The sequence below is a fragment of the Emydura macquarii genome, unplaced genomic scaffold, assembly GCF_026122565.2.
Source record: "Emydura macquarii macquarii isolate MOO-44397 ecotype Brisbane River unplaced genomic scaffold, CSIRO-AGI_Emac_v2 contig_1451, whole genome shotgun sequence".
NCBI lineage: Eukaryota > Metazoa > Chordata > Testudines > Chelidae > Emydura > Emydura macquarii.
This window is the reverse complement of record NW_027131588.1, coordinates 14,113,809-14,141,561: the sequence shown is the minus strand read 5'-3', so window position 1 is coordinate 14,141,561 and position 27,753 is coordinate 14,113,809. Positions and strand designations below refer to the sequence as shown.

Sequence of the window (27,753 nt, the reverse complement as noted above, 5' to 3'; positions counted from 1 at the left end):
TTGATTCAGGCCCATCTAACATTTAAATAAACTACAAGCAAGTTCTTTGACATACACAATGTACTGTATGAGAGCACCATATAATCTATGCCCTTAAACCACCTCACAAGACTGGGAATGGTGTATTTCCTCTCTAGGTCGCATCCACCGAGTGTATCCATGGCTTCTAAACTTCTTTTGGAGGAGCACCATCTTCCAACAGACAGGTGGACACGGTCTACCCTGCTCCACAGAATCCCCTCATGCTCCATGAAAGTTTTTGCCAATCTCTCCTTTGTCCAGCAGAGTTTTTCCTTCCTCCTTTCTTGCTACGCCCCTTCTTTTGTTCTCTTTTTTTTAAAACTTCCTCTTACCATCCTTGGTTTTTGCTCCTCCTCACTAAGTGGGTCCTCCCCTTTCCACAGTGGCTTCCCTTGCCCAGTCCTCTCACTCACTCCATGGCTGTGCTCTGGATAGAGACAAGAATCCACCGATGGTGCTGGGTGGCTATGCTGTACATGCCTATGTGACTGAGCTGAGTGCCATGGAAGCACAGAGAAGAGCTTGCATTGGCAGGCTGCTGCCTTAAGCTGCAGGCCTGGACACAGGAGCTACTCCCCCAGCTGACTGCATTAGAAGTTGCTACATGAAGAGGGAGGGAAAGTCAAGGAATCACCTGCTACTTTGTCCAACCCTTTAATTGGGGATATGCAGCTTTCCCTGCCCCACACCACTCCCATCTACTCCATACTAGTCTGGGGCTTCCCTGCAGAAAACAGAAGGCTTCACTTCTTTGGCTGAGAAGCATTCTAATACAGAGAAATTTGTAATGATCTCTGGGTTTTCATTCCATACATGCCCCCAGTTCCAGGGCGCTTGAACACCGAGTTCTGGCTCAGCCTATTACAGAAAGAGGGCCTAATCATGAAATTCAGACCCAGATTCTGGTCTAGATTTTGACAAAATCTACCTCCCTGCCGTCTCCCCAGGGGAGCAAAGCACCTATATAGAGAATACTGCATCCTCACTTATACTGCAGCCTCACCATGAGGGATTCCAGCACCTAGAAAAGCGTCTTTGTCTTGTTGCAGTGATGGTAGAACAGTCGCCATCAAGAAAATAATGAGGAAGACATTCACCCTGTCCAACTCCGTACGCAAGGAAGTAAAGCAAGTGAGGTAAACAATGAAACCTAAACCTGGGGTACCATTCCACACCTGCACCAGTGTAATGATGGGACAGGTTTGGATCTCATTACTTTGAGTTCACATTTCTCTCTCCCAAACCAATGTTGAAACACGTTTCTTTGAAGCTGGTTCAATGTGTTTCTATGCATATTTAGCTTTTCCTCTAGATCCAGTGGCAAAGCCCTAACTTTCCAGTTCCAGAGGGGGGGAGAGGGGGAAAGACTTCGATAGGCTGTGACTCCTGTTCATTTTCCACAGAGAACTTGATCATCCCAACCTCTGCAAATTCATCGGAGGTTGCGTAGAGGTGCCAAATGTTGCCATCGTGACAGAATACTGTCCTAAAGGTAGCCTGAGTGATGTCCTGCTCAATGAAGACATTCCTCTCAACTGGGGCTTCAGGTAAAAAAGATTTGTGAAGTGATAAGAGCTACATTAGGTGACACTGTTTGAAAAGGGATGTTAATTATAGATAAAGTCATCAGGTAGACATGGCAATAATGAGATGTAGCTCACAAGATACCATGCTTCTGGAAATGAAGGCGAGAGAGACACAGACACCTATTGGTTAAGAGATAGATAATCCAAGTGTCTGATCTGGCCTGTACCATAGACATCCTGACAACCCTGGCACTACCCACGTCACGCCCAAACCTTCTCATCTCATCTTTAGTTATGCTGTAACACCCTTGTAGACCTTGGTTCCCCTATACCTCTCTCTCTTTCACAGCTCCCAATGTGTTAGTACATTTTGATGTTCTACTGATTTAAGATGAAATAAGCAGTACAGCTTCGCTCATGTTGGTCCAACAGTGAACAGATTAATACAGCTAAAAGTTCATCGTTAGAGTTGTACACAACTGGCTCAGAATTTCAGAGGAACTCCCTTAGGAGCTACTTCTTTACTTTACCCTTTTCATGTAAAATTGCCCCTTTCTTCCTTCTGTCTCTGCCTTACGTTTGCCTTGCTTCCAGCAACAGCAAAGAAAAGAAAAAGGTCAGAGTCGACACCCCACATATACTAAGAAAGTTGAGTACTTTGCATATCTTGTACATGTCTGCACACAGGGCTCAATTCGACAAGCTGCTGAGAATTCCTGCAAGAAGCTGTGTATTCCTACAAGGGCCCAACATCCTCTGCCATTCAACAGTGTTGGAACTGAGGGCATTCAGCAACCCACAGGAATGCTCAGCACTTCGCAGGATTGAGTCCCTGGAGGCTGATCCAAAGGCCAGTTAAGTCAGTGGGAGCCTTTCCACTGATTTCAATAGGCTTTGAATTAGTGTCTGGTTCGGCGGAATACTAACCTGTTAATGATTTTGTGCCTTTCAGGTTCTCTTTTGCTGGAGACATTGCCCAAGGAATGGCTTATCTTCACCAGCATAAAATCTATCATGGACGGTTGAAGTCTAATAACTGCGTAATAGACGACCGCTGGGTCTGTAAGATTTCAGGTAATAGACAAGAAAAAAATTTGAGGCATGGCCAACTAAACTACTAATGCCCATTTGATTTCATACCTGTCACTGCTCCACCAAGACCGCAAGCCAGCATTTCAGGTGGAAATGCTAACTGCACGAGCCTTAACTAAAAGTAAACTATTCTAGTGCAAACATCCTATTCCATCATCCTGTCTAGCCTCCAATTTAACATGCATCACCATTGCACCAATCATGACACAAATGACGGAGTCAGTTAACATCAGACATGGCAGTACCCATGTCATTCTCTACAGATTCTTTGCCTGCTGCCATTCTTTGGCACCAGGCAGATCCTCCTTTCAGGCAATAAACACAGTGCCCTTTTACAACTAGATGGGACGCTTGGCTTCCAGTCTAAAGAATGGGATCATTGGAGTGTCCCAGTTAGAGACTGGTCTGAGCCAAAACCCGAACCTGAACCCCGCCTCTCACACCAAATTTCAGTGATGTCTGGATCCAGGATATAGAAGTCAGTATTTTTCTTATGCTGTTCTCTGAATACAGCTCAGCACCCAGAGTTTCAGATCCTGGGGTCTAGACAAGCTTCACACAATGCAGGTTGGAAGATGGGGTGCAAAGCTGGTAGAAAACTCCCCTTATCCCTGTGGCCACTGTGTAGGTCCAGGCCCCAACGTATGTTGGAGGAACCTGAGAACTGCTCTCATTTACACTGATATCTATTTACTCCAAGATGCCAAAACCAGAGCTGGAAATCTTCACAGCCTAGGGGAGTTTCTAACCACACCCCATTTTAACTGGGCACACTGATACACTGGCAGCAGAGAGGTGGGTGATGCAGAAGAGAAGCATTCTGGGATGCTGGCTTTGTCTTACACTGCCATGATCATCCTGTGGCTGGATATGCTGGACCAGAATCCACCACTGGGGTAGCAAGAAGCAGTCACACCTCACCAGAGGAGGTCACCCCATATTCAAACTGCAGTTCCAGTATTCACAACTATATCTGAGTACCAAATGGAGCAATGTAGTGCCTTGTTTTTAAAAAAAACAAACAAAAAAAAAACCCAAGTCTCACTTCCACATACACAGCAAACTCCTTTAAACCTCTAATATCGCTACTTAATAATAGGAATTTTCAAGAGCAAACGTAACCCTTGCTGAGTACCTGTTTCCCTCTTTCTTCCATGAAAGACTATGGATTACAGTCCTACAGAAGAGAGGATTCTTGTGAGGGTGCTAGCTCGTATCAGCAGCATTTGATGCAGATTTATTTGGCTCCTGAGGCCCATTCATTGTCCGACTTTGAACCCACTCCTGTGGCAGATGTGTACAGGTGATAAACTTCTCTGTCTCTCTCTCTCGGTGGTCAAGTAATCTTTAATAATAATCTGGTTAAATTCCACCGCTATACTGGGGTGAATTTGGTGGAATGTTTGATTCTTATTTAGAGAATAATTTAGATGCCAGGATCTAACTAGGTAGCCAAATTCTGATCTCCAAGACTGGTGTTTGTTGTTATGGAGTTACTCTGGATTTGCACCAGTGTAAATGAGAAACTAACCCTGGGTCTATGATTTTAAAAACAAACAAAACCACTTCCTCCCTTGTGTTGTCCCTCTTGAAAAATGTATTACTTAGCTAATGGCAATGTACTAAGAGTTAAAATAGGAGTTGTTTTCCAATGTGTCAGCAAAACTCATCCATAATATACTTCCATATGTGGTGAGAACAAAGTATTTTTGCTGACTGCACCAGATGGTTTTATTTTGTATGGAGAGAAAAAACAGCTACATAGAGGAAAAGATTGCATTCTTGAGTGATTCCGTGCCTTTCTTTCTGAGAAAACCTAGAGGGCAGTACTTCACAATTGCTCATCTGCCCAGAAGATTCTGCCATGCCAGATTCTACTAGATTTTGGTCTGCCACTCCTTCTATTCAGACATATTGATGGTTTACTAGGAGGGGTGTAGAAGAGAAGGATGGCCTTGTTAAGGCATTGGATTAGGACTCTAGAAACCTGGGTTTACTATCTTGTTCCACCACAGAATTCCTGTATAACCTTGGGCAAGTCATTTATTTCCTCTGTATCCCATTTTGGAACAATAATATTTAATCTTTTTGGACTGAGATCTTTGTGGCAGCAATTGTCTCTTACCTAGTCTTTGTACAACGTTTAGTACAATGGGGCCCTGATCTTGGCTGGGCCTTCTAGCTGCCACTGAAATACAAATAATAATCAGGGATGGTGAAGAAATAAAGGCTGTGGTGTCTGCAGAGATCTGCTTGTGCATTTCCATCTCATCTGATGGAGACAGAGCATTTGAGCAACAAGGAATTTGTAAAAAGACAGCCAGAAGCACTCCATCAGAGGAAGAAAGCGATCCACACTATTTATTAACTAAATCACTGTATTCTAAGGAGGCAGAGAACTCTAAAACTACCTTTTACCTCTAGGTCACAGTTTTAATCTGGCCCAGGCTGGCCCTGACCCAAAGACTTTTGCCTTCAGAAGGCTGTTTGGGGACATGTTTATGATTTAGTTGCTAACTGGGATGATATTGCTTTACTCACCACTGGACAGTACCACCTCCTGGCAGTTCTGGGGATTAGCACGGTCAGGTCAACACTCCGCCCAGGGGTTAAACCCAGTTAGCGTCACCTCTGCAGCCCCTCTCTCACGCCAGGAACCACAGCATCCTCTTCAGAACTCAGCCCTCTGGCCAGACCACAATTGTGGTTTCTCCTTCCAGGGGGCTGAAGGGGAAGTGCATCAAGGCTTGTACTCTCCAGCAGTCTTCTGCTTCACTGCCTCACGGTGCCATTCTCACAGAGGCAGACTGGGGAATCCAAATCCACCTTCAACTCCAGGTTCCAGCTTAGGGACCCTCTACACAGCAGCCAAGGTCTGTTCCCTGCACTTTGCTGCCTTTCCCTGAGCTGCTTCCATCCCTGCAGGCCTCCCCCACTCCTCTGGGTTTGCCAGTCCTTTCACTCCCTCCTCCCAGGGAGTAATTTCAGGCAACTCATCTGAACAGTCCCCAAACACACCTCCCTTCTCCCAAAGAGCAATTGCAGACTTCTCCCTGCACCCCCTTCTGTTGCCAGCCTCCTGGCTTTTGTAGAAGCCTTACCTGTCCCTCAGACGTGAGCTTCTCTCTAATTAGCTACCTCCAGCCTCAAGCTCCCCTGTTCGCAGCCTAATTAGCTGATTGGGCCCACCTGGCCTAACTCACCACTGCCGGGCCGGTGTGGGAAGCTCACCCCATCACAGGAACATAAAATGACTTCAATTTATTCTTCCCCTTATTATCACTAAACATCCACCAGAAAGGAAACCGTCTGCAGCGAAGCTTGTTAGTTTATATGTCTTGGATTCGTGCCTATTACTGTTTTACAAAGAATCATACCTGTGTTATGCTGATACCGGCCAGGACTCTGCTAATGGCCATTAGCCGTTTCAAGCCCTATTTTTTATTTTGGTGGGAGTTAGGCACCTAGGCGCTTTGGAAAACCCCACTAGGTGCTGATCTGCATTTTTAGATGCCTAAATACCTTTACAAATCTGGCCCAAAATAGCTTGGCCTGCTAATGGTTGAACCCAGCTCTGATATTGTGTTTCTGGGCTAGGCCTGAGGGCAGAGAATTTGAGTGATGGAGCTGCAGGTTTTTTTTGCAGGCGTGTCTCCTGCATCTTGTTTTGTCACTGCCTCACACCCAAAAAGCATCATATTTCCAAGGAATGCTGCCTTCATTTTCCATGCTTTCAGCTTGCTGCCCGCTGCAGGGGCAAAGTGGGCAGTTTTCACCAACCTAGCCTTAAATTTTTGGCGGAGCTTGCCTCTTGGAGCCACGTCTTGCCAAGATCTTCCCTTAAAAGAGGGTGTCAACAGGTAAATTGTTCATCTCTTAGGCAAATGAAAACTCCAGTGAACTTAAAGGGTTACGGTGATACCTGGTACAGTGCAACCTGTCAACCCCAAGTGCCCACAAAGTTTATCTTTGCTACACTGCAGAAAACCCTTCCTTGACAAATAAATGGCAACAGGTGTAGTCAAACAGAGGCACATAGCAACACAGTGCCCAGGTAGTCCAGCAAAATAGCTCCTGCAAAAGAGAAGGCACCTGTAGTACTGCCAGGGCTGTCCATCTAACCCAGATTCACTATTGCAGTCCTTAGTCGTTAGACATGCAAAAGGTTCATTGATTTTCATGAGAATTTGGCCCAAATAAGGATGGAACAGAGACTGTACCAAAAATAAATAAATAAATAAATAAAAGCAGGGAGCGAGGGAGAAAAGGTGCAAAAATTGTTCAAGTTTGTTGTTCAAATGCTCTGTCTGCAAATATATTCACTATGACTGTTTGTCTGTAATATTGCAGTTATTCCATCATTTTATTAGAGATCGCAACAAGAAGTGACCCTGTGCCGGTAAGAGTTGAAGAGCTATTTGTGAAGTTCCTCATAGTTTTGATCACGCTACCCTTGAAGTTATTGTCAGAACTCCAGCTGACTTCAGCTGGAGCGGGACTGGGTTCATGATATTGTGTTCACAATGGTATATATTCTCGCCAAAACCTACAGAGCTTACTCAGGGTTGGATCTTTATCTTGGTTTAACTCCAGCTCCAATGGAGCCAGACCACCAGTGTGAGGTTCCTCCTGGCCCCACCAGCCCTTGGGATCCCCAAGAGAAATGCAGTGGAAAAGATAATACAGCTTCCACCCTATTCTTTTTTCCTGGGTAAGCTCTGTAGGGCTGGGTGGGACATGATATTTGTCACTCCCAGCCTTACCCTTGACCTGCCCGCTCGTTCTCTGGCCTGCCCAGTTTCCAGTCCTCCCACAACAGGGACTCCAGATCCACAAAGCACTTTGATAGGATTCAAAGCGGGGTGGGGGGGGGGACAGTGCTGGGGTAGCAGCTGACCCCTGTGGTTGGGGAAGGTGTTGTCTGTACATAGATCTTGGGCTGAATGAGCTATGCCAAACTGTCTGCATAAGGGATGTGCATCAAAATCATAAGGTGCCCTGAAAAAAAAAGTGTAACAACTCTGGCTCCATAAAATGATTTTGCTTAAAAATAACTCTAGTGACCTGAACTTATGATTACGCTTCTCCTACTGTTAACTGTTTATACCAGTGGCCCAGTGTGGTCCTTCCAGCTTCATACGGGGCTGGGGATCTTGCTGTGTCTGATGTTTTCATTCATTTCAAGAGCTGCTTCCCTTTGATATAGGCTGAGCTCAAATCGTCTCAGCGGAGAGCTCGGAGACAGCCACCTGTGGCAGAGTGAGATATGTAACTCTCTTCTGTACTGGGATATGTAAGCACTGATCTGGAACATTTCCAGTAGAGAGGAAAAAGGAAAGTTTCTGTACAGGAAGCAAAAGGCCAGAATATGTCCCAAACTTATAACAATATGGTGTATTTGCAACACGGTGAATGACAAACGCACCAGTTATTCTTTCTCTCAATGCAGTATTCAGTGCTTTACATCATTATTACTGATTTCTTCTCACTGCTCTCCCCATACCTGTTCTCTTCTTCCAACATTATTTTCTAGAAGGATAATTCTCATTCAGTGGAATATTCCTCCTGCCTACCTCTGACAGAACTCATTTCAGGAAAGTTTGAGAATTCTTGCCCATCCCCTACAGACTATGTGGAGGTAAATAAGGTTATATAGTCTCTCACACAATAATCTTTATTAAGGAGAATTTAAGATTGCGGGCACGTGACAGTAGTTTCAGTGCAATATTCCTTTGAGAAATGTAAACATTATTTTTAAGTTAGAAACCCAGGAAATGCAGAGTCAAGGTTGCACTTCTTAAGCAAAGCACTCTAAAAATGCTCTTTAGCTTTAATATCTACTACAGGCATGGCTACACTTAAAATACTACAGTGCTTCAGTGAACTCACGGCAGTGATGGGAGAACCACTGGAATTAATGCAGCTCCCTGAGAAGTGATAGCTAGCTCGACAGAAGAATTCTTCCATCAGTTTAACACTGTCTACACCAGGGGTTAGGTCAGTATAGTTATGTCTCTCAAGGGTGTGGATTTTTCACACCCCTAAGAGATGTAAGCTTTCAGTGTAGACCGTCCCTAAGAAGGTGCCATTATTCTGACAAATGGAAAATTTCAGTTTAGCTCCCAAAAGTTTCAGCGCAGTAATGTTTTTATATTCAGACATTGGAATTTTATGGCTTTTAATTTTGTTATCAAGTGTCAAATCCATATGCATATTTAATATCAGTGAGGCTTTATTATTAGCATATGAAAGTCAGTTATTAGTAAGTTAAAGGGTATCTCGGGAAACTTCTGTTTTTTAAATGAGATTAAAGGTCTGAATCTTATTTATACTAAGCTCTGGTCCGCAGACACCATTGCACCAGTTTACTAAAAAGTGTGTTTTAAAACCAGTTTAGTTAGTCTGGTTCGAGTTTGTGTGCAGGCACTCTTATTTCACTTTCAGAGTGCCTTATGTCAATGTAGCTTACCAACTTAAATTAAACCAAGCTACCCTTAAACTGAAATAAGAGTGTCTATACTGTGTTTTGCATTCATTTAACAAAATCAGTTTTTAAACTGAGTTAAGTTAAACCAGGACAACTTCTGTGAACAAAAAATCCCAAAAGCCAACTTTTTCACTGCTCCAGCAGCATAAAGTGGTCTCAGCGTAAATAAGAATCAGGCTCAAAGTTTTAAACGTATTCGATAGAGGAAACCAAGCATCAGTTTTGAACATTCCAGTGTTTTTCCCAGAAGCAATGGAAATTTTACATGGGCAATTGAATTACATGGGCCAAATTCTCAGTCAGTGCAAATCACTGTAGCTCCAGAGACTTCAATGTAGCTATGCCAGTTTATGCCATCTGAAGATCTGGCCCCCAAGTTCACCAACGGTCCAAGTTGCCGTGCCCAATGGAAAACCCATCTGAACCTTGAACTATTAAGGATCATTTTCTTTTTCTCTCCGTTTCCCTGTTTCAGCTAATCAGGAGGTGCAGGAAAACCAATCCAGCCCAAAGGCCTACATTTGAACAAGTAAAGAAGTTGTTGTACAAGATGAATCCTAACAAAGTTAGTCCAGTCGACATGATGATGACCCTGGTAAGCTAAGTAGATTCTTAATCAAACCAGAAAATAACTCCTGCCTGGGTTAACATACCCACCTGAAACTGCTTCCAGCTTTCCCTTCTAATCACTCGGAATGGTCTTGTCCTCTGATGTCACACCCATTGTTTGCCAAGAAGAAGAAGAAACACTCATTGATCCCTATTCGAATTAGCTGTAGCTTGAGCAGTTATGTCTGAGTCCCAGATTCCGTTCTGTCTCCTTTCCTTCGGTTCATAACTTTCTCAGATTTGTTTAGGGCTGAATTTAAAAAATAAAATAACTTGACAACATTGCTTCTTAAAAAAATACAGTTGGGGAAAATCCTGCCCTGCCTCTTCAAGTGCACAACTCCACAGCTGCAGCAGAAGCAGCTCGGTTTACTATATATCAAGAGCACGGCTCTCCAGAGGCAACTTGAGCGCTGTTGCACAAGACCTTGGTGGTGGGAATGGGGCAATGGTGCCACCGTCTATTGCCACTCACAGCGCAGTGGTGTAGAAGCCACAGCACTGCCTAAAGCAGCTCTGCGATCTGTTGGTGGGGGCCTGAGGATTAGCTCCTTCTGCCGTCTCTGCAGACAGTCTCAGTGCACAGCTCCACAACTGGTACTGTGCACTGATATCCAGCATTCGGCCCCCGATGATTAGGTAGACTTTGAAAGCACTGGGCCAAATTCTGCCTTCCGAAGCAGGAGATCTTACTGATTTCAAGTGAGAGCCATGAATGTAGCTAAGGACAGAATTTGATCTTGAGAGTTTGTAAGGAAAAAAAAATAAATCTAGAGCAACTTTTGACCTGTGCCCATCTAAACGTTACCAACCCAGACCAACCAAACGCTGAAGTCCCTGCTATTTATACACATGAACACCTTAGTGAATGGATTGTATTATGGATTTCTCTATTTGTGCTGCTTAGATGGAGAAATACAGCAAACACCTGGAAGTATTAGTTGCAGAACGAACCCAGGACTTAATGCATGAAAAGCAGAAGACCGATCGCTTATTGTATAGTAAGTCGGTGATATTACAGGAAATATAGGATATTCTTAGCAGTAATAATTGAAATTTAGCTTTCCTAGTGGCAAACAATGGAAGAAACTATCTTTTTATAGATAATTCTTTAATATAGATCCTCCATGCAAGATTCAACAGATATGTATCATTTCTTCATAGTTCCCTCCCCCCCCCAAATAAATACTTTACCATTGACTAGTTAATATTCCAGCTTCCTCAATGTTCTGAGACCCTCTTCTTTTGCTGGGAATATTATCTTGAGCAGATCTAGACATGCTGGAGGATCCTGAAGAGCTTACCGAGTGGTTAGGTTGTTTCATAAATTATGCACTATAGAATTCCATAAGAGGACAGGAATGAGAGGACAGACAGAGACAACAAAGGAGAGACATAAAGAAGATGAGAAGGGATAAAGGAGAGAGAAATGAAGGAGAGAGAAAAAACCACAGATGAAATGCAGAGGAGGAGAGGACACAGAAGACAGGAAAGACAAGACAGAGGAAAACAAAAGAGAGGGAAAGAAAGAAGACAGAATCAGTGATGGGTCTGGTTACATCTGGACCTCCTCTGACTTTGGAATGTTTAGCTCCCACACTTTCTTCTAGCTCTGTATTGATCCATGGGCCAGCTGGGAAGCTTGGACTAGGATCCAGATAGGATGTGAGTTTCCAGTTCAAGCCCATCTTTAGTAGTAATATTAGTTCTTATAATAATCATTAGAATTCATAAACAGCAGCACATAGAGGCAAGTGCTGACCTCAGTTATAGTGATGTCAAATTGCTGTTACTTCAATGATTTCAACAGAGAGACTCTGGAATTACCAGGTTGTAAGTGAGGGCAGATTTTACCTCTACGTTTTTTCTGATGTCAAAGCATGTAAACATTTCTTTTGCTTTCTATATCGGAGTGGGGAAAAAATCAGGTTATCCTCCTTTTTATGTATTTCTTGACCTACCATTTTTTTTTATACTCTAAAATAGGCATGTTACCAAAGCAAGTAGCAGATGATCTAAGACAAGGGAAACCTTCACAAGCCCAAAGTTATGCAATTGCTACCATCTTTTTCAGGTAAGTGGGAACAGATGGATTTAGGACTATAACTTTCCGGCACAAAACAATTTGTGGTAAAGTCAGTTTTAGAAAGGAGGCAAATAATGTCCCTAAAACACAAACATTAAACTTTTTAATTGAGTGAGGTCATAATGAAGGTTTGCAAATTTCCACCTGAGAGAAGGAGAGCTGTTAAAATGCAACAGATGAAACCTCTGTTCCAGACACATTATTTCTATCAAAGCTATGATCACTGGTGGAAAATGGCAAAATTTTCCTCGGGGCAAATTTGAGAATTTCTGTGAAAGTTCACAAAATTGCCATTTTTAATGTTAAAATTAACCAAGTGGAAAGTGAGAGTATTACATAGCTGGAAGCCTAACGTTCAGTAATATATTACTTCTAGAAGTTAAAAGAAATATTTATCGCCCAAAGTAGGACTAAGTAAAGATGTTAGGATAGGTCCCTGTGGTGGAAAAACAATACATACAAACATGTTTTTACTGACTTTATTTGGCTTTCGGCATTGAACAGCATGGTAAAAGGTACAGCAGTGAATTGCTGTCCAGCTGCTCAGTCCATGGGAGGGAGGATATTATGTCCACTTATTATTGTGTGCAATCTAAGACCAGGGACTTTTGATCCACAAAAAAGTCTAAGACTGGTTGTTGATGAAAACTTGCCTACTTCATTGGTAAATGAAGCTGATTTAGTTCAGTCCAGTCATGGTACTGGAGGGATCTCTTCTCAGTCTAAGCAAATGTTTTAAAGAGGAAGATCCCCCAACCAGAAAGAGACACTTAAAAAAAAACAGAATGCGAAAACAACTTCAGGGGTGAACGGTGGGGGAGGGGGCAGGTGGATATCAAAACCTCCAGTTGAGAAAATAGTACTACAAGGGAAGATGTGTCATTGGGCTTATGTTTAATCAGAACGTGCCAAACAATGGACTGGATAATATTTGTTCTCCCTGTTGTGCCTTACCAGTGACATTGTTGGCTTCACTCATCTATCCAGCACCAGCACACCTTACCAAGTGGTGGACTTCTTAAACAAACTCTACACTACCTTTGATGAAATCATAGACAACTATGATGTCTACAAGGTGGAGACAATTGGAGATGCCTGTAAGTTCTCTGTGCTGTGGGCAAGCGGGATGCTTAGGAAAGGAAGGGCTCAAAGCATGACAAGAATAACCAGTCAAGGGGATCTGAAAAGATCATTACCACATTAAGGCCAGAGTAATTACATTTTGAGAAGGGAGAGCTTACCGCAACCCTAAAGGTGCAGGGTCTTTTTTATTTTCCCCCTACACGTCCATAGTACTCCATTAACCTGATGAAAAGTTCCAGAGGAGTAGCTGTGTTAGTCTATACACAGCAAAAACAACAAGAGTTCTGTAGCACCTTAAAGACTAACAAATTCCTGCGGGCATAAACTTTTGTGGGCTGCAACCCACTTAGTCAGATGGAATGGAAATCACAGATAGGAGGTGTATATATACATCCAAGGGTAAGAAACAACAATGGGGAGGGCAAGTGCTAACAAAGTCAATTCAGTCAGAGTAGATGAGGCCTATTCACAACCGTTGATTGGAAGGTGAGAATGTGTGAACAGTAACAATTACTTCTTGTAAGCAGGGTGTGGTAGCCATGCCCTCCTTCCCACCCTGTATGGGGCTGGAGCGCTCTTTCTCAATTCTTTAACAGACACCACACATTTCCCCCCCATTTTGTAGGTTCGCAGAGGATGGCTGCCAATTAAAGACTATTTTTGCACCAAATCCTTAGGGATCTTTTGGGGAAATTGACTCTAAACTTTAGATATTAATGGTAGTAATGAAATACCTCTTGCTGCATCAGCTGTTGCACCAAGCAGTAGAGTTGCACACATCAGAAATCAAATGCTAGCTAAGATGCCCGTGATCCCTAAAGTACTCAGATGGATTCCCTAGAACCACAGAGATGGTCTGTAGACTACCTCTGCCTTTGTCACTCAGTGTAGGAGCCAGCTTCAGAAGGAATGAGAGGGGATTCCTGATGGATGTGGGGTTTGTTCCCATTTCTCGGTGACATCTAGCCGAAAGCTAGAAAACGTGTGGAGCTGCCACCTTCCCGTAACCTCAAGAGACGGGGCACAGGGCCTCATGGAGGGGTAAAAGGGAAATCCAAAGTTGTGCACAGCTCTAGGAATTAACCTCTCAAAATATTGTGCTGTGTTTCCTTTGTTTCTGGCTGTCTTTGCCCTAAACTTGTAGAGCTATCCCAGTGTGTGAAAGGGAAATAGGTTTTTTTTAAGATAAGGCAAGCATCCTTTTTGCAAATGCCTTTTTAAAATGACTCGTGTTGAAGGCTGACGAGACTCCGTTTTTGTTTTGAGACATGGTAGTGTCGGGGGTGCCTCGAGAGAATGGTATTCTTCATGCCAGTGAAATCGCAAGCATGGCTCTCGACCTGGTGGCAGTGTGCAAGACATTTAGGATTCCACACAAACCCGACACGCAGCTAAAGATACGGGCAGGAATCCACTCAGGTGTGTGGGCATGCTGCCATCTGGCAAACGTTTGTGATGATGTCTCGTCTACGTAAAGAGTGAGCTGAATTTTCAGCCATGGGCTGAGCATCCCGTTCAACGTTCGTAGCCCCAGCAAGCTGCAGTGTTGCCTTATCCTTAGAATCCGAGACCCTGTGACAAGGCAGTTACTGCTGAGTGGCAACTGCTGAGTTTTAAATGGCCCTTGCCATCCCTCTGACACAAATAGCTCCCCACCAGCCAGACTGTGAGGAGCAGAGCCCACTTGTGTCTCACAGAAGGTGACAGAAAGCTGATGCTAATACAGGCAAGGGATGGTAATTTTGTTGCCATTGCTAGGCCATTTAATTGTTTGAGATCCAAAATGGAACCTTTTTCTCGCATCCTTGACTCAGTCTCCACACTCGCTCTTTCTCTGTTCCCTGATCTGGGCTACCATCTGATTTCCCCACTTATCTGCAGGCCTGTATTGAGTACTGAGTCCAGATGAGACCAGCACACAGGCAGTGATGCTCAGCACTGTAGAGATCGGTCCCAGCAAGACCATTAGCCCTTGTTATATCAACAGAGCAAACCCTTCTTATTTTAAAGCGGAACGGGCTGTCAACACGGAGCCAAAGCTAAGAGTCGATAGAGATACCCAGGAATAGAAAGCTCATCTGCTACTGTCAGCAATATATGAGCTTGGTTCCTGCTCTTGCTTTTCCAGATGCTTAGTGGGTGTGGGGCCAGCCTAAGTTTTTTTTTGTGGGACCTAGTGTGAACAGCTCCTGTGGGACCCATGTAGCTCTCTGCCCACCTGTGACCAGGCCCTCCTCCCCACAGCCCCATAGCACCTCTTGCCTGCCTGTGATCCCAGCCCTCCCCTGCTTATGAGGCTCTTGGTCTTCCAGTGACTCACCTACATGGCCCTGGAAGTCAGCAGGGGAGTTGAAGCACAACTTGTCAAATGGATGGTTTGGACAGCGCTGGCATTTATGCCTTGTCATTGTGCAACACAACCGGACTGGACCACAAATGGGGGAGGCGGGGCCAGAGCTGTGTGTGGTGCTGGGCTCTGTACAACCACTGAGGCTGCATAAGCCAAAGGGCAACTCTGAGCGCGAGTTAAAAACATCTCCCAGAATGCTTGGTTTTCATCCCTTCAATAGGGCCGGTTGTAGCTGGAGTGGTTGGAACCAAAATGCCCCGGTACTGCTTATTTGGAGACACTGTCAACACAGCTTCCAGGATGGAGTCCACCAGTGAGGGTAAAAGAAAAGCAAAATGCTGGGGGCAATGCTTAGCACCTTTGAATGAGTTGTGAAGAAACAATGGGTTGAGTTCTGAGTCCAGCCCTGGCTAAAGAGGGTGCAAATCCCCATCTCAGGAAGCTTTGGACTTGAGGGCCCCATTGTACATCCACGATCCACACAAAGAGGGGAACCTACATGCCTGGCTTTCCTCGCTTTGTGACAGCCTCTATTCTTCCTCCAGGCTCCAGAGAGGGGTTTCCATGGGTCCAGAGTTCCTTGCAGGAGATGGGGCAGGCTGCAGTCAGGCCCTGGAGAGGCATAGGAATGTTCCTTGTTTCCCCTCTTTCCTTGCACTCAGCAGAGCTCACAGCAGAACTGTAATAAGTCCCATGACCTATCCTCCCACTTCCCTTTAAATGCGGAGTCCAGGATACTGCTAGTGACTGCGGAAAGTTTGACAGCTCATTGGAGTTGTGCTGCCAGCCAGTGGAGATGGCGGCAGTCAGTTGCATGGGGAAGCAAACCCTGCCGTCCCGCAGAATGATTAGAGAGAAATCTCCATGAGAAACTCTTCAGAGAGTTCTTCTCTTTCAACTCCTCACAGGGGCCAACCGAGTGCTGAGTTTGGTTAGCAAGCTTTGTCTTTAGCTGAGCTGAGAATTAAAGGCTCAGGATCTGAAACCTGATTTGATCCGAGCTCCAGGGGCTGGAAAAAAAACTGAATGAGCCAAAACTGGGCTTTTTTTAAAAAAAAACAACTTGTATTTGTTCCTATAATCTAGTTTTACTATTTTACTAGTTTTAAAATAGTTTTACTGATGGAGTTACAATGCTTTTCAATTGTGTTAAAACAGGGCAAACTTTCAATATATTTTAAAGGGCTGTTCCGCTCTGAAAAGTGACTCTAAAAAATGACATGATGGTGTTCAGTGTGTCCATTGTGTCTTACTGTTTCCTTATCAAATTTGCCCAGTTTACAAACTGAAAGTGTTTCTTAGTTGTTCCCTTCCCTCCCACCCCCCAATTGCTGGCCTTGCAAACTCAACCTGTGGATCTGAGCGTCAAGCTGGGTTCTTTCCTTCTTGTACATCACCACAAGTACGAAGACTGTAGAACAAATTATGCCCGCAGTGACACCCTGTCACCCCCACTGTCTTCAACTCATGCTCTCAGTTGTGTGCAACCTCATTAGCTTTCTGTCAATCTCCCAGTCTGCTTCCTCTCTTCTTCCTTTACACACTCTCCTTGAGTGAACCCATTTGATATCATAGCCTCAGCTACCACTTCTGTGTTGATGACTCCCAAATCTATTCCTCCATCCCTCACATTTCATCTTCTCATCAGTTATGTATTTCTGCCTCTCTCTCTCCTCTCGGATGTCCTATCAGCCACCTCTAACACAGTGTGCCAAGAAAGAGGTTATCATTTTATAACCCTAATCCTCTCATCTTTCCATGCTTCTTTAGGAATATTCATCAGAGGATCTCAAATAGCTTTACACACTTTAGGCAACTAACCCTATGGACATCACAGTGATAGGTTAGAAGTATTCACGTCAGTGAAATCCAGAATTTTCATCCTGTGCAGTCAGAACATTTGTTTCTGTCTCAAATTGGGATGAAATGTCAAAATATAAAAGCTTCTTGTAGGACAAAAATAGTTCAGAATAGTTTTCATTTGGAAATATGGAAACATTTTGTTTCAGCATTTTCAATCTAAATGAAATGTTTTGTGATTTCTGAATTGAAAAGCTGGGGAAAATTTTGATTTTGAGGAAACTGCTTTTTCTGTCAAAAAATCATTTCAATGGAAAAATCCCACCCAGCTCATGTATCATCCTCATTTTTACAAATAGGTAAACTGGGAAGCTTAGTGGCTTGCCCCAGGTCACACAGAGAATTAGTGCCAGAAGTGGGAATAGAACCCATGCATCCTGGCTCCCACTCTCCTGCCATGGACGAGACAATAAGCGTTTTGTATTAACATAAATCCTTCCTTGGTTAAAGAAAAGATCACGTTGCCAGAATAATTCAGTAGGAATATTTATATAGTTACAGGAAATGGCACCTTCCTCCTCTTTTTATTTATTTTTAGGCTTAGACGCAGTGAGTGGGTGGCAATTTCTCTTAGCTTTAGTCTGTTCAAAACGGAGTACGCGAAGAAGGCAATGGCTTTTTAGTGGCCACTGGCTAAAACTCCATATGGATTTCTTCTCTGTGAGATGAAAGGGTCACTTGGCAGCAACTCCAGCCAGGCAGCTATAAAGAGTAGAAAAATAATATCAGATACAGGATGTGATGTGAAGTGTTTGTTGACAGTCACATGTGTCCTGAGATGACTTCCAAAGAGACGCAGGATCTTTCGGTTCCTCTGTGAGCATTTCAAATAACATGGTAGTGACAGCAAAGAAATGAAGAGAGCCAGGTGTCATTCAATAATAATAATGCAGCCTGGGGGGCAGAGGGAAGTTTAGTTGGTATTCATTGCTGGCTATGTTTTCAATGGATAAATGGTTATAAAAATATGGCAATTTCCCCCCCTTCCAGCTCTTAAAATACAATGCAGTTCAAATACATACCAGCTGTTGGAGCAGATTGGCGAGTACGTATTAGTGTGTCGTGGGAATTTGCAAGTCAAGGTAAATATGCAACATTTGGGTACTGCTTTTCAGAGGGGAAGAGTGTGCACCGTCTTCTGGAATGCTGTGGTTTTAACCCTCTGAGAGGAGGGCTTGACTGAGTCTGACCATGACCTGGATGGTGTTCCATGTGAGGATTACTCAGGGGAGTTTGCTCAATGGTGACATAAGCTGCTCCCAGGCCTCAGCTTTGGGACTGAGGGCCCAAACATGGGATCCACACTCAGATTAACTGTTTGGCAAGCCACCCTGCCTGCCTGCTTAAAATCAAGGCTTTAAAATGGTGATAAATAACAAACACAAACGTTGTGTTTTGAATCAGTCATTCCTAACGGCCCATGTTTTGGGAAGTAATTCATTCTCAGTGGGATTTTCTTTGTGGTGAAAATGGAGTTGAATAATCACAACATTTGGGAGGAGTCTGAACCCACATCCAAAACTGAATGTTGCGGGTAGCTTCTCTCACTCTGTAAAGGGCTGATAGAAAACCCATGACCCTGGACTTTGAAGGGTGTGAAGTCCAGAATCCATTTTTTCATTTGGGAGTCCTTATCTGTCTGGCTAATTATCCTGCCAGATGAAGCATGCAGATAAATGGCGAAGCGTCCCACAGTTTTGCTTTGAGAAAACAATTAGTTTCCATGGCCTCTCTCTGAAACAGTCCCAATCCGGTTTACACCACATGTACAATTGAATCGGGGGACCAAGTTACTACACAATTTGCCACTGACCCAGTGACAACACAGTTACAATTTGTAGTGTAGGTAAGTCCTAACCATGTTGTAACTGTGTCTCATAACGTTCTGGACTGGCCTCAGGACTTTTGCTAAGGCTTTTACCTCAATAATGGGATATGCTAAAAACACAATTAGATCCAACTCACACTACAAATAGACATTGTCTTGTAAGTGGGTCAGGAGAAAAGAGTGAGAACAGCATCCCCTAATTCATTTATATTTGTAGTGTTGACAGACCCATCATTAAAATTAGTGAAACTTTCTCAGAGATCAATTGTTGCTTCTGTCATTAATAGATGCAGTAAATGTAGTAGTGGCTAGAGCACTGGACTGGGACTCAGGAGATCTGGGTTCCATTTCTAGCTCTGCTGCTGGCCTGCTGGGTGATCTTGCAAGTCACTTTCTCTCTCCATGTCTCAGAAGAAAGTTTCCCTTTCTGTAGAATCGGGTAATGATACTGCCCTCCTGTATAAAGCACTATACAAGAGCGAGGATGTATTATTATTATTATTATATCTTGACTTATTTTTCTCCCTAGGGGAAAGGAGACATGGTAACATACTGGCTAAAAGGAAAGCAGAATATTACCATCCAGAAGGGAACTCCCAACACTACAGCAACCACTCAAGACTCTGACGGCACCACATTTAGTCTTATTCCAGGAGTCTTGCCCTATGATCCTCTCTCAAGCCCAGCTTAAAGGATGTGGGTAGATGTTTAGTTATTCATTCCTCCTTGTTTTCAGTCTTAGCGCTACCTGGCAAACCTCTCATGTGATCCTGAAGGGCCGGAGGTATTTGAAAGCTTCCATGACCATGCCACACCTAGAGGCAAAGCAAGAAGATAGATGCTGCTCCCCCTCGCCTGTCTAGATGTATGGCCAGTCATTAACCATAGTGCTCTACCTTTCTCTGATGGGAACAACAATAAAAAAGTAAAACAAATTGCTGGCAACGGTAAGTGTGTGATGAATAAGGAGTGAAATGGATTCTTCTGTGCCACCAGCTATCCAGAGACAGGGATCAGACAGACAGCTGTACAGCTGTGTCACAGCAGGGATCAGACAGACAGCTGTACAGCTGTCGCTTTGGTTTTGTTGGGGAAAACCCTGCAAACAGCTTCATTATCAGACTTGGCACAAGCTGCCGCCTGGAGATGCCAGCATATTAACTCCTCTCATGGCGAGGAGGAGAAAGGGTAGGCATTGCTACTTAGTGCCTGAGTGGTGATAAGCCTCATGGGATTAATTTGTTCAATGTTTTGAAAGGAGGGACTGAAATGTGGACTTTGCTAGAAGTGAAGGCTATGAGGGGGACAATGTGGCCTAGTGGATAGAGCATTAGACTAGAACTCAGGAAGTCTGGCTTCTATTCCGGGCTCTGTCGCTAGCTATCTGAGTGACTTTGGGCAAGTTAGTTTACCTGTCTGTGCCTCAGTTTTCCCGTTTGTAAAACATGGATGATACTAACCTCCTTTGTAAAGTGCTTTGAGATCTAGGGATGAAAAGAGCTAGGTATTATATGAATAGGAGAAAAAGTTTAAATGGGTCATGTCTTAGTACTGTTTTGGCTGCTATGGGAGCTCTCTGGAATACTGATTGCCACTTTCGGATTATACTATGGATTTATTTACCAAAGGCGAGTAACTCTTGGGTGTTACTGCAGTTTCATGGGGAAACAGAGCTGGTCTACCTTAGAAAAGTTTCACTGGTGTAACTAAATGTTTTCAAAATCAATCTAGATACACCAGTGCAAAACCCTAAATTAATTAGATGTACTTAAACCCCATAAATCAGTTTAGATTAATTGGGTAATTTACTGACTCATGTCCCTGGGTAATTAGCATATTTCTATATTAAATATGTACTCTGATCACTGAGATTAAAATTAAAAGGTATTGTTGATACTGTAGTTTCTTATTCAGTTGGAAAGCAAATGCATTAGTATTAGCAATTTACCTTACTGAGTGCGATTACAATATATAGTGTGACAATTTTTTTTCATAGTATGTTTTTCCATTTATCTAAACTTAAAATGTTGAATTTGTATATGTTGATAATGGGGCGGCACTCACCTCTCACAAATACCCCCTTGGCCAACTGCACGTGCCTGCACTTCCTCTCTGCCTTGCTGTGAGTCTTCAGTGACTCAGTCATCTGACTGAGTCAGGGCCTTGTCCTGGTTGAGTTCCAGGAGCCAGCCAAGAGATCCTTGTTGCTCCCCCAGTACCTGCCAGCAACTGCTCTGTTCAAGATCCTTCAGACAGCCAGAAACACATCTTAACTCCTCTGGCTCCAGGCAGCAACTGCCTGAGTCTGGTGCTGCCTCTCCTTTTATATTGCCCTCCTGGGCCTTGATTGACTGCTTCCTGAAGCCTCTCTGATTGGCCGCTTCCCCCACAGCCATCTAGGTGCCTGGAGGATTTCTCTACTGCTCCTTTCTGGACTGGGGTGTGGTAGGACCCTGAGGCCTCCAGGTCACAATGTTCCAAATTTTATAATATAAAGTATAGTATAACCACCAGTAAACGAAAACTCCCAGTCAACCACAGCATAGTAACATCTTCTAACACATTGCATTCCTCTGTTGGTCAGCCAATGCCCCATTTATCTGAATGCTATGTATGTTCCTGAAACACTTCGATCTACACCGTTGCATCATGCATTATATATTTTGCAGTACACTTTCATTGAATTAACATTTTAGTCATTTTTCAGACATGCTAAAAATTTGTATTAGAAGTAATGGAAAGGAAAAGATCACAGGCCTTTTAGGAAATGTGAATTTGTTACATTCACTCTATCTATTGCACATTCCTTTGTAGAAAAGTTGCAATTCTTACTCATCTGCTTTATACTAATGTTGACGGCTAGGATTAAAGGACATTAAAATGAACATTTTCTGAGTCAAAGTTATTCTAATATGTTAGTGGTGTGAGCATTTGAGTTTTGTAAAATGTTTGTGTGACATTGGTGCTTAGAAAAATTGTATGACTGACAGCTGTGGCTATTGACAGCATATCTTTGAGTTTCATCCAAAGCCTAATGAAGTTAATGGAAAGACTCCGGGTGACTTCAGAGGGCTTTGGATTGGGCTGTTTACTTGCAGAAGAAGAACACCATGGACAACACCACTGTAAGCGTCCCTCTGTTGTTTTATCAATGTCTCTCCACCCTCTCCTGGGTGGACCACTCTGCTGTGGTTTTCCATAGCTCATTGAAATGTCTGCTGAGACTTCCAGAAAGTTTGAGTAGTGTCAGTTATGCCGATGGTGTCTGTTTTATTGTCATGATTGACAGGTCTCAAACCCACATGCACAGGGGTCATGGAAACAACCGCACGCCAAGCCTCCCTGCGGTAGCCTGCTAACAATGACTTACCTGGGACCCATGAAGCCTAATCCCAGTGTGAGGCTCTGCCTCTGAGCTCAATTAGTGGCATTATGGAGCAGTTGACTGGCTCTACTTAAAGCAAAAACAGGAACAGGCAGCTGTCTGAACAACCGGGCTCGCCTCCCTACCCCCGCTTTCTACTCCTACTGCTTGATTTCCAGGCATCACGACTCTGCTTGATTTATGGTTCCTGACCTCCAGTTTGTTTCCTGCCTTTGAGCCCTTGATATCCTGACCTGTCCTGTCTCTGGTTCCCAATTCGTGGTTCTGATCTCCAGTTTGTCTCCTGCTTCTCATCTTCCGATATCCCGACTCTTGACTCCTGTCTCATGACTACAGACTCTGGCTCCGACTACTAGGCCTGGCTGCCCGTGACTCCATCGTGACATTCATGAATGCAATGTTATATGAGCCCCATAAGTTATATAGGACCCAGTCCTGCAGGGTGCTGAGCAATTCATGGAGCTGCTAAGCACTCAAGCCAAATTAATTAGGTAGTTGCATCATGCTTCAGGGTGATCTGGTTGAAAACATTACATTCAGCATTGTATAAAATTGCTGAAAATCACACTATAAATCCATAGAGACCTGCTCCTGGAAACACTTATACACTCGGGTAGCTTCACACACATGAAGTAGCTCTATATAGGATTGGTTATAAAAATGGACATTTTCCACACAAAAAACGTAAATCAAAAGAAGAGGTTTTGATTTGCTTAAAAAGTCACCTTTCCATTGCAAACCACACAAATCTTTTCGACCCACTGTTTCCATTGAGTTAAATGGGGCACTGCATGAGTAAAGTTACTGCAAGAAAAACTGAGGTTAGTTCTATTATATCTTTCACCAAACAGAGACTCCCGATAACATCTCCTGTGCAAGATGATTCCAAAAAGTATAGCCCTCGGGCTTGATCTGGCTCCCACTGAAGACAATGGCTCAAGTCCCACTGGCTGTAGTGGTGCAGGCAGGGCTGATGAGAGGAAGATAAAAGGGGGACAATTGTACCAGGCCCCAAGGTCAGGGAGGCCCTCGAAATGCCTGTAACTGGGGTGAAATGGGAGGGGGGTGGGGCCCAGGGAACATGATGTACCAGGGCCTCAAATTTCTCTTAAAGGCCCTGGATGCAGGATAGAGTCCAAGGTGTCCCATCAGAACTCAAATTACCAACCAAGCACCCTGATATGAGACACTGTAAATCTCTGAAGAGCTATGCGCTCTCAGGTGACATGGATCTGTGGACAATTAGCTGGTGTGGCCAAAGTTCTTGTGTAAAAAGTGTACACAATAGATGTTACCCTTATATATATATATATTATATACATATCATTGATGATATTTTCCTCCTCTTACTTAAAATATCCATTCCATGTTTAAATTTGAAAGCAGATGGCCAGTGAGCATTTCCAATGATAGGGCCTGATCCTGAGCGGGGCGGAGTACCTCCTGTGTCGTGCTGAGCACCCTCAACACGCTCTCCCAGGTGGGAAGTGAAGTTGCTCCATTGTTACTGGGGCTCTCAGCCCTTCACAGGATTGGGCCCTCAGTGTCTGTAGTCATAGAAAAATAGCACGTGTGGATAGCAATAATACCACTCTGTTTTTATGGAATGTTGATTTTATTTTTATATATATATATATATATTCTGATTACTATTTATTACAATACAGGCTGGCTATGTACGGATAATGATGCACGCAGGCATCAGAAATAAATAGCAGGAAACAGCAGAAAAAGAATTACAAAATGATTTACTATTGAGCTAAACTGTCTGAATGCTGAAGAGCGGACGAAATAGTCAAACTATAAAATAATTGCCAATGTTGTAAATTTTTTTGGTAAGTCAATTTTCCACAGTTAGAAGTTCCCAGAATTTATTCAGTCAAACTGTTAACGTTGGGGAAACTTACTTTCTTTCTTGAAACAGAGCACCCACCTCCTACCAAAGACTCGGTAGCAACTACCTTATGTTTAATGTTGTGTTAATATTTTCTATAGGGACTATAGTGCCAGTGATGGAATATGAAGGTAGACCCCGCCTAGAGAGCCTCCCCAACAGATCTGCAGCTCTGCAAATCAGGACAATGAAGCAGCTGTTCAGGAGGAAGGGACTCAGTGTTAAGAGTTTCCCAACCAATCTGGGAAGCTTAACAGAGCCGGTCTGAACCAGATTGTGCAGCAAGAGTCTGCTCCTGTACAATTCAGTGACAATGCTCCCATTGGCTTCAGTGATGCAGGACTGACCCCAGTTCTTTGTGGATAACTGCTGAGACAGGAGTCAGTGGGGTCTCCGTACATGGACAGCCATATGGTCAGATCTGTGGTGCTAGGCAGATCACTCACTCACTCTCTCCCTCCCCAATAACTTCCTGGTCATTACTACTCCTTGCCTCAGAAATGCCATCTTATAAAACCTTTTTCCCAGCATGCCTTTCCCGAGGGGTGGGGTGTCCTTTACGTCTGGCAGAACTAGGGATTGGCAGCCCTACAGTAATTGTTTTATAAATAACTACTTCTTTTCTTCCAGCTGGCTAAGTACTCTTACCTCCTATGTTTTCCCTTTCTTCTCTCTGAGCAACTGGCCCATACTGACACCCCTGGCATGAGCTTTGATCCCTAGATTTAAAACAAATATTCAATCACCTTTTTCCTTCTCCAAGTTATAAATCAATCCTTTGAAAATTTGAAATGGCTGTGTGAATTTGGGGTTTGCAGAAGCTGTTGGTTTGGAAGCCCTGAGTACTCAAGTCCTTTGTAAAGCCAGAGGACTACGGCAGAAGGAGAATCAGTGCAAGTCGTTATTGCATCAGTTGATTAACGATGCACCAGTTGTTGGCTTAGGGCCTGATCCCGAGAGCAGCTGAGCACCCCCAATTTCTGTTTAATTAAATGCGAGTGAGGAAGAGGCACACGCTCTCTGCAGAGCAGATGCATACTTTACATTGAATCCGTGATGGATTAACCCTTTCTGCCACCCTGGGACTAGATGAAAAATGTGGCCTGCCCCAGCGCAGAAAGGCATACAGAGCGATGCTGCTGACTCTGGCAGAGAGCTAGAATATAGACCCAAGAATACACTGACTGGAGTGGGACACAATGAAAATAGAAAAAATGATGAGACCGTGTGTCCCTTTCTCTCTTTTTGCTTAGTGGTTGGGTGTTGCCTCTTGCTTACACTTGCTCCAGGGTTTCGGCCCACCTGGACTGTACTTTAAAGGCCTGATTTTCTCACTCAGTTCCCATTCAGGCCCCTAAATGATATGGCCAGATTTTCCAAAACCCTCAGCAGCTCCTGGTGTTCAGTGGGGCTGTGTGGGGATTGGTTTTCAAGGGCACTGCCGGGTGCTAAGCACTTTAGAAAATCTTGGCCCCACTGAAGAAAACAGGAGTCTTGCCAGGCCAGTATTTCACCACTGATTATAATGGTATAGTCCTGCAGCCTTTAAATTCCACATGCCCTGCAGGAGATATCCTCCCAGACAAGCTGTGTGCTGTTGAATATCTTTTGAATTCCTTTCCTAAAGGACAGGGGGCTTCTAAAGCTCCAGGAGTTTTGAGATGGACCTGAACTGCAAGGTTTGGTTCTGGTTGTAGATTTAAACTTCCCCAAATCTTGGGAGAGTTCAGACCTGGGAGGGTGCGGAAGGGGTGTTGTTTGAGCCCATCTCTAATGAATATATTCACTGTATTACATCATATGGCCCTGATCTGACAAACAGATGCACCAGTGTAGACCCTTATTCTTGTATGGAGCAATGAACAACGCACCACACACATGTAAAATATAAAGCCCATGCTTGGAGGAGTGACAATCTAAACCAGAGTGATGATTTAATATCGCCATCTAAATTAGCTTGATGATTTAGGGACAGATTCTGCCACCTTGACATTGAGTTGTCCCTTGTTCTGTGAATAGTCATCTAGAAATCAGTGGGGCTGTTCGCAGAGTAAGGTGCCACTCAACATGAGTAAAGTGTCAGAAACTAGCCCTTACGGTAATAAGCCAATTTAGACTGCAGATAACAAAGGCATGGGATGAGAGAAGGAGAAGAAATTACATTAACCCCCCAAAAAAGGGTGGGGAGGGGACAGCCACTGAGACACTATCACATTTCTATAGAACTCCGATCAGTTGTATGGACCCTGTACTGAGCAGGACTCAGCACTGCACCACTGATGTCAACTAGGCGTGGAGGACACTTAGCACTTCTCAGGATCAGGCCACACACATTGTGTTTTTGTTTCCCGTTTGCTTTCTAAACACTGATGAGGTGACGATGCAATTACATGTGAGCAGGGATCAGAAACTATGGCTGCTGAGAATGTTGTCTGTTAAAGATACGGCATGGGATTTTTGTTTGTTTGTTTGCATAATGTAATCTGTGTGGTTAAAAAATGTTATTTTATAACAAACAAACAAAATAAAATAAAATAAAGCAACACTTCAAACTATGTAATGAATGCAGTTGATTTGTGCATCACTTTGACATGACTTCAGAAAAAATACTCCTCCGTACAGAAGTTTATGGCAAATGCTATACTGAAAATTATATTTTATAAATCTTAGACATCTGTCTTAAGTGCTTCATCACCTGATCACTACAAAAACAATTTAATGCCCTGATCCTGCATCATTGAATCAATGGAAGCTTTGCTGTTGACATCAATAGGCTTGGACTTAAGCCCTGAGAATCGAAGAACATTGCAGTTATGTTCACTGCTTTGATACTTAAAAAATCAAGGATGAAAGCGGAATTTTAACCCAGGGAGGCTGGATGGTTTATTGAACCTGCAATGACATAAAGAGACTCACCTCCAAGTCATGAGTTTGAATCACACCCAGGTTTGTAGTGACCATGAGTCAAATTCAGCCCTGGGATGAGTGGGAACAACTTCATTAAAATCAATGGAATTGCTCCTCTTTACTCCGAAGTCAAAGCTGATCACACTGGTTGTAACCATAATACGGCTGCTGGGTAGATAAATGTCCAGATTTCAAATACACTCACCAGCAAAACTGTGCTAACTGACTATCTCAACAGAGAGGCCAAGAACTAAATGGCCACAGAGATTAAACAACTCTCATTCTTAAGAGTGAGACAGTGCAGATCAGAGTTGAGCCATAGACTCAGCCTTGCTGCTGCTTATGCTCTGCTTGTCTCATGGGTAAACAGAGGATTTAAATATCTGGGATTATCAATTTGGCATTTTTCCTGGACATTAAGGACCTGAACCAAAGTCAGTGAAAAGGGTCCCAGTCAATCCAAGGTCTTTGGACCAGATCCTAGAGACACTTTTTTTTTTTTTTTAATGGCCAAATTCATCCCTGATTTCACTCTCTTCCGTTCATTAAGGGTAATACTAATCATGGGAAAAGGAAAGATGCTCAAGTAAAGAGGTTTCAAAGAAGATTTATTCATATTCTGCTG

General features: G+C 43.6%; 1 protein-coding gene across 1 annotated transcript in view; it reads left to right on the top strand.

Moving 5' to 3' along the window:
* Positions 1-19,978, top strand: part of LOC137156606 (atrial natriuretic peptide receptor 1-like) — a 35,481-nt gene extending 15,503 nt beyond the window's left edge. Inside the window, exons 10-23 of the mRNA XM_067553487.1 lie at positions 1,071-1,157; positions 1,425-1,568; positions 2,500-2,621; positions 3,801-3,942; positions 6,990-7,038; positions 8,176-8,277; positions 9,602-9,721; positions 10,643-10,736; positions 11,722-11,809; positions 12,779-12,918; positions 14,171-14,323; positions 15,475-15,573; positions 18,105-18,196; positions 19,472-19,978. Coding sequence (XP_067409588.1) covers positions 1,071-1,157; positions 1,425-1,568; positions 2,500-2,621; positions 3,801-3,942; positions 6,990-7,038; positions 8,176-8,277; positions 9,602-9,721; positions 10,643-10,736; positions 11,722-11,809; positions 12,779-12,918; positions 14,171-14,323; positions 15,475-15,573; positions 18,105-18,196; positions 19,472-19,633 — 1,594 coding nt within the window. The 3' untranslated portion in view covers positions 19,634-19,978. The remainder of the gene's footprint in view (positions 1-1,070; positions 1,158-1,424; positions 1,569-2,499; positions 2,622-3,800; positions 3,943-6,989; positions 7,039-8,175; positions 8,278-9,601; positions 9,722-10,642; positions 10,737-11,721; positions 11,810-12,778; positions 12,919-14,170; positions 14,324-15,474; positions 15,574-18,104; positions 18,197-19,471) is intronic.
* Positions 19,979-27,753: the final 7,775 nt, after the last annotated feature.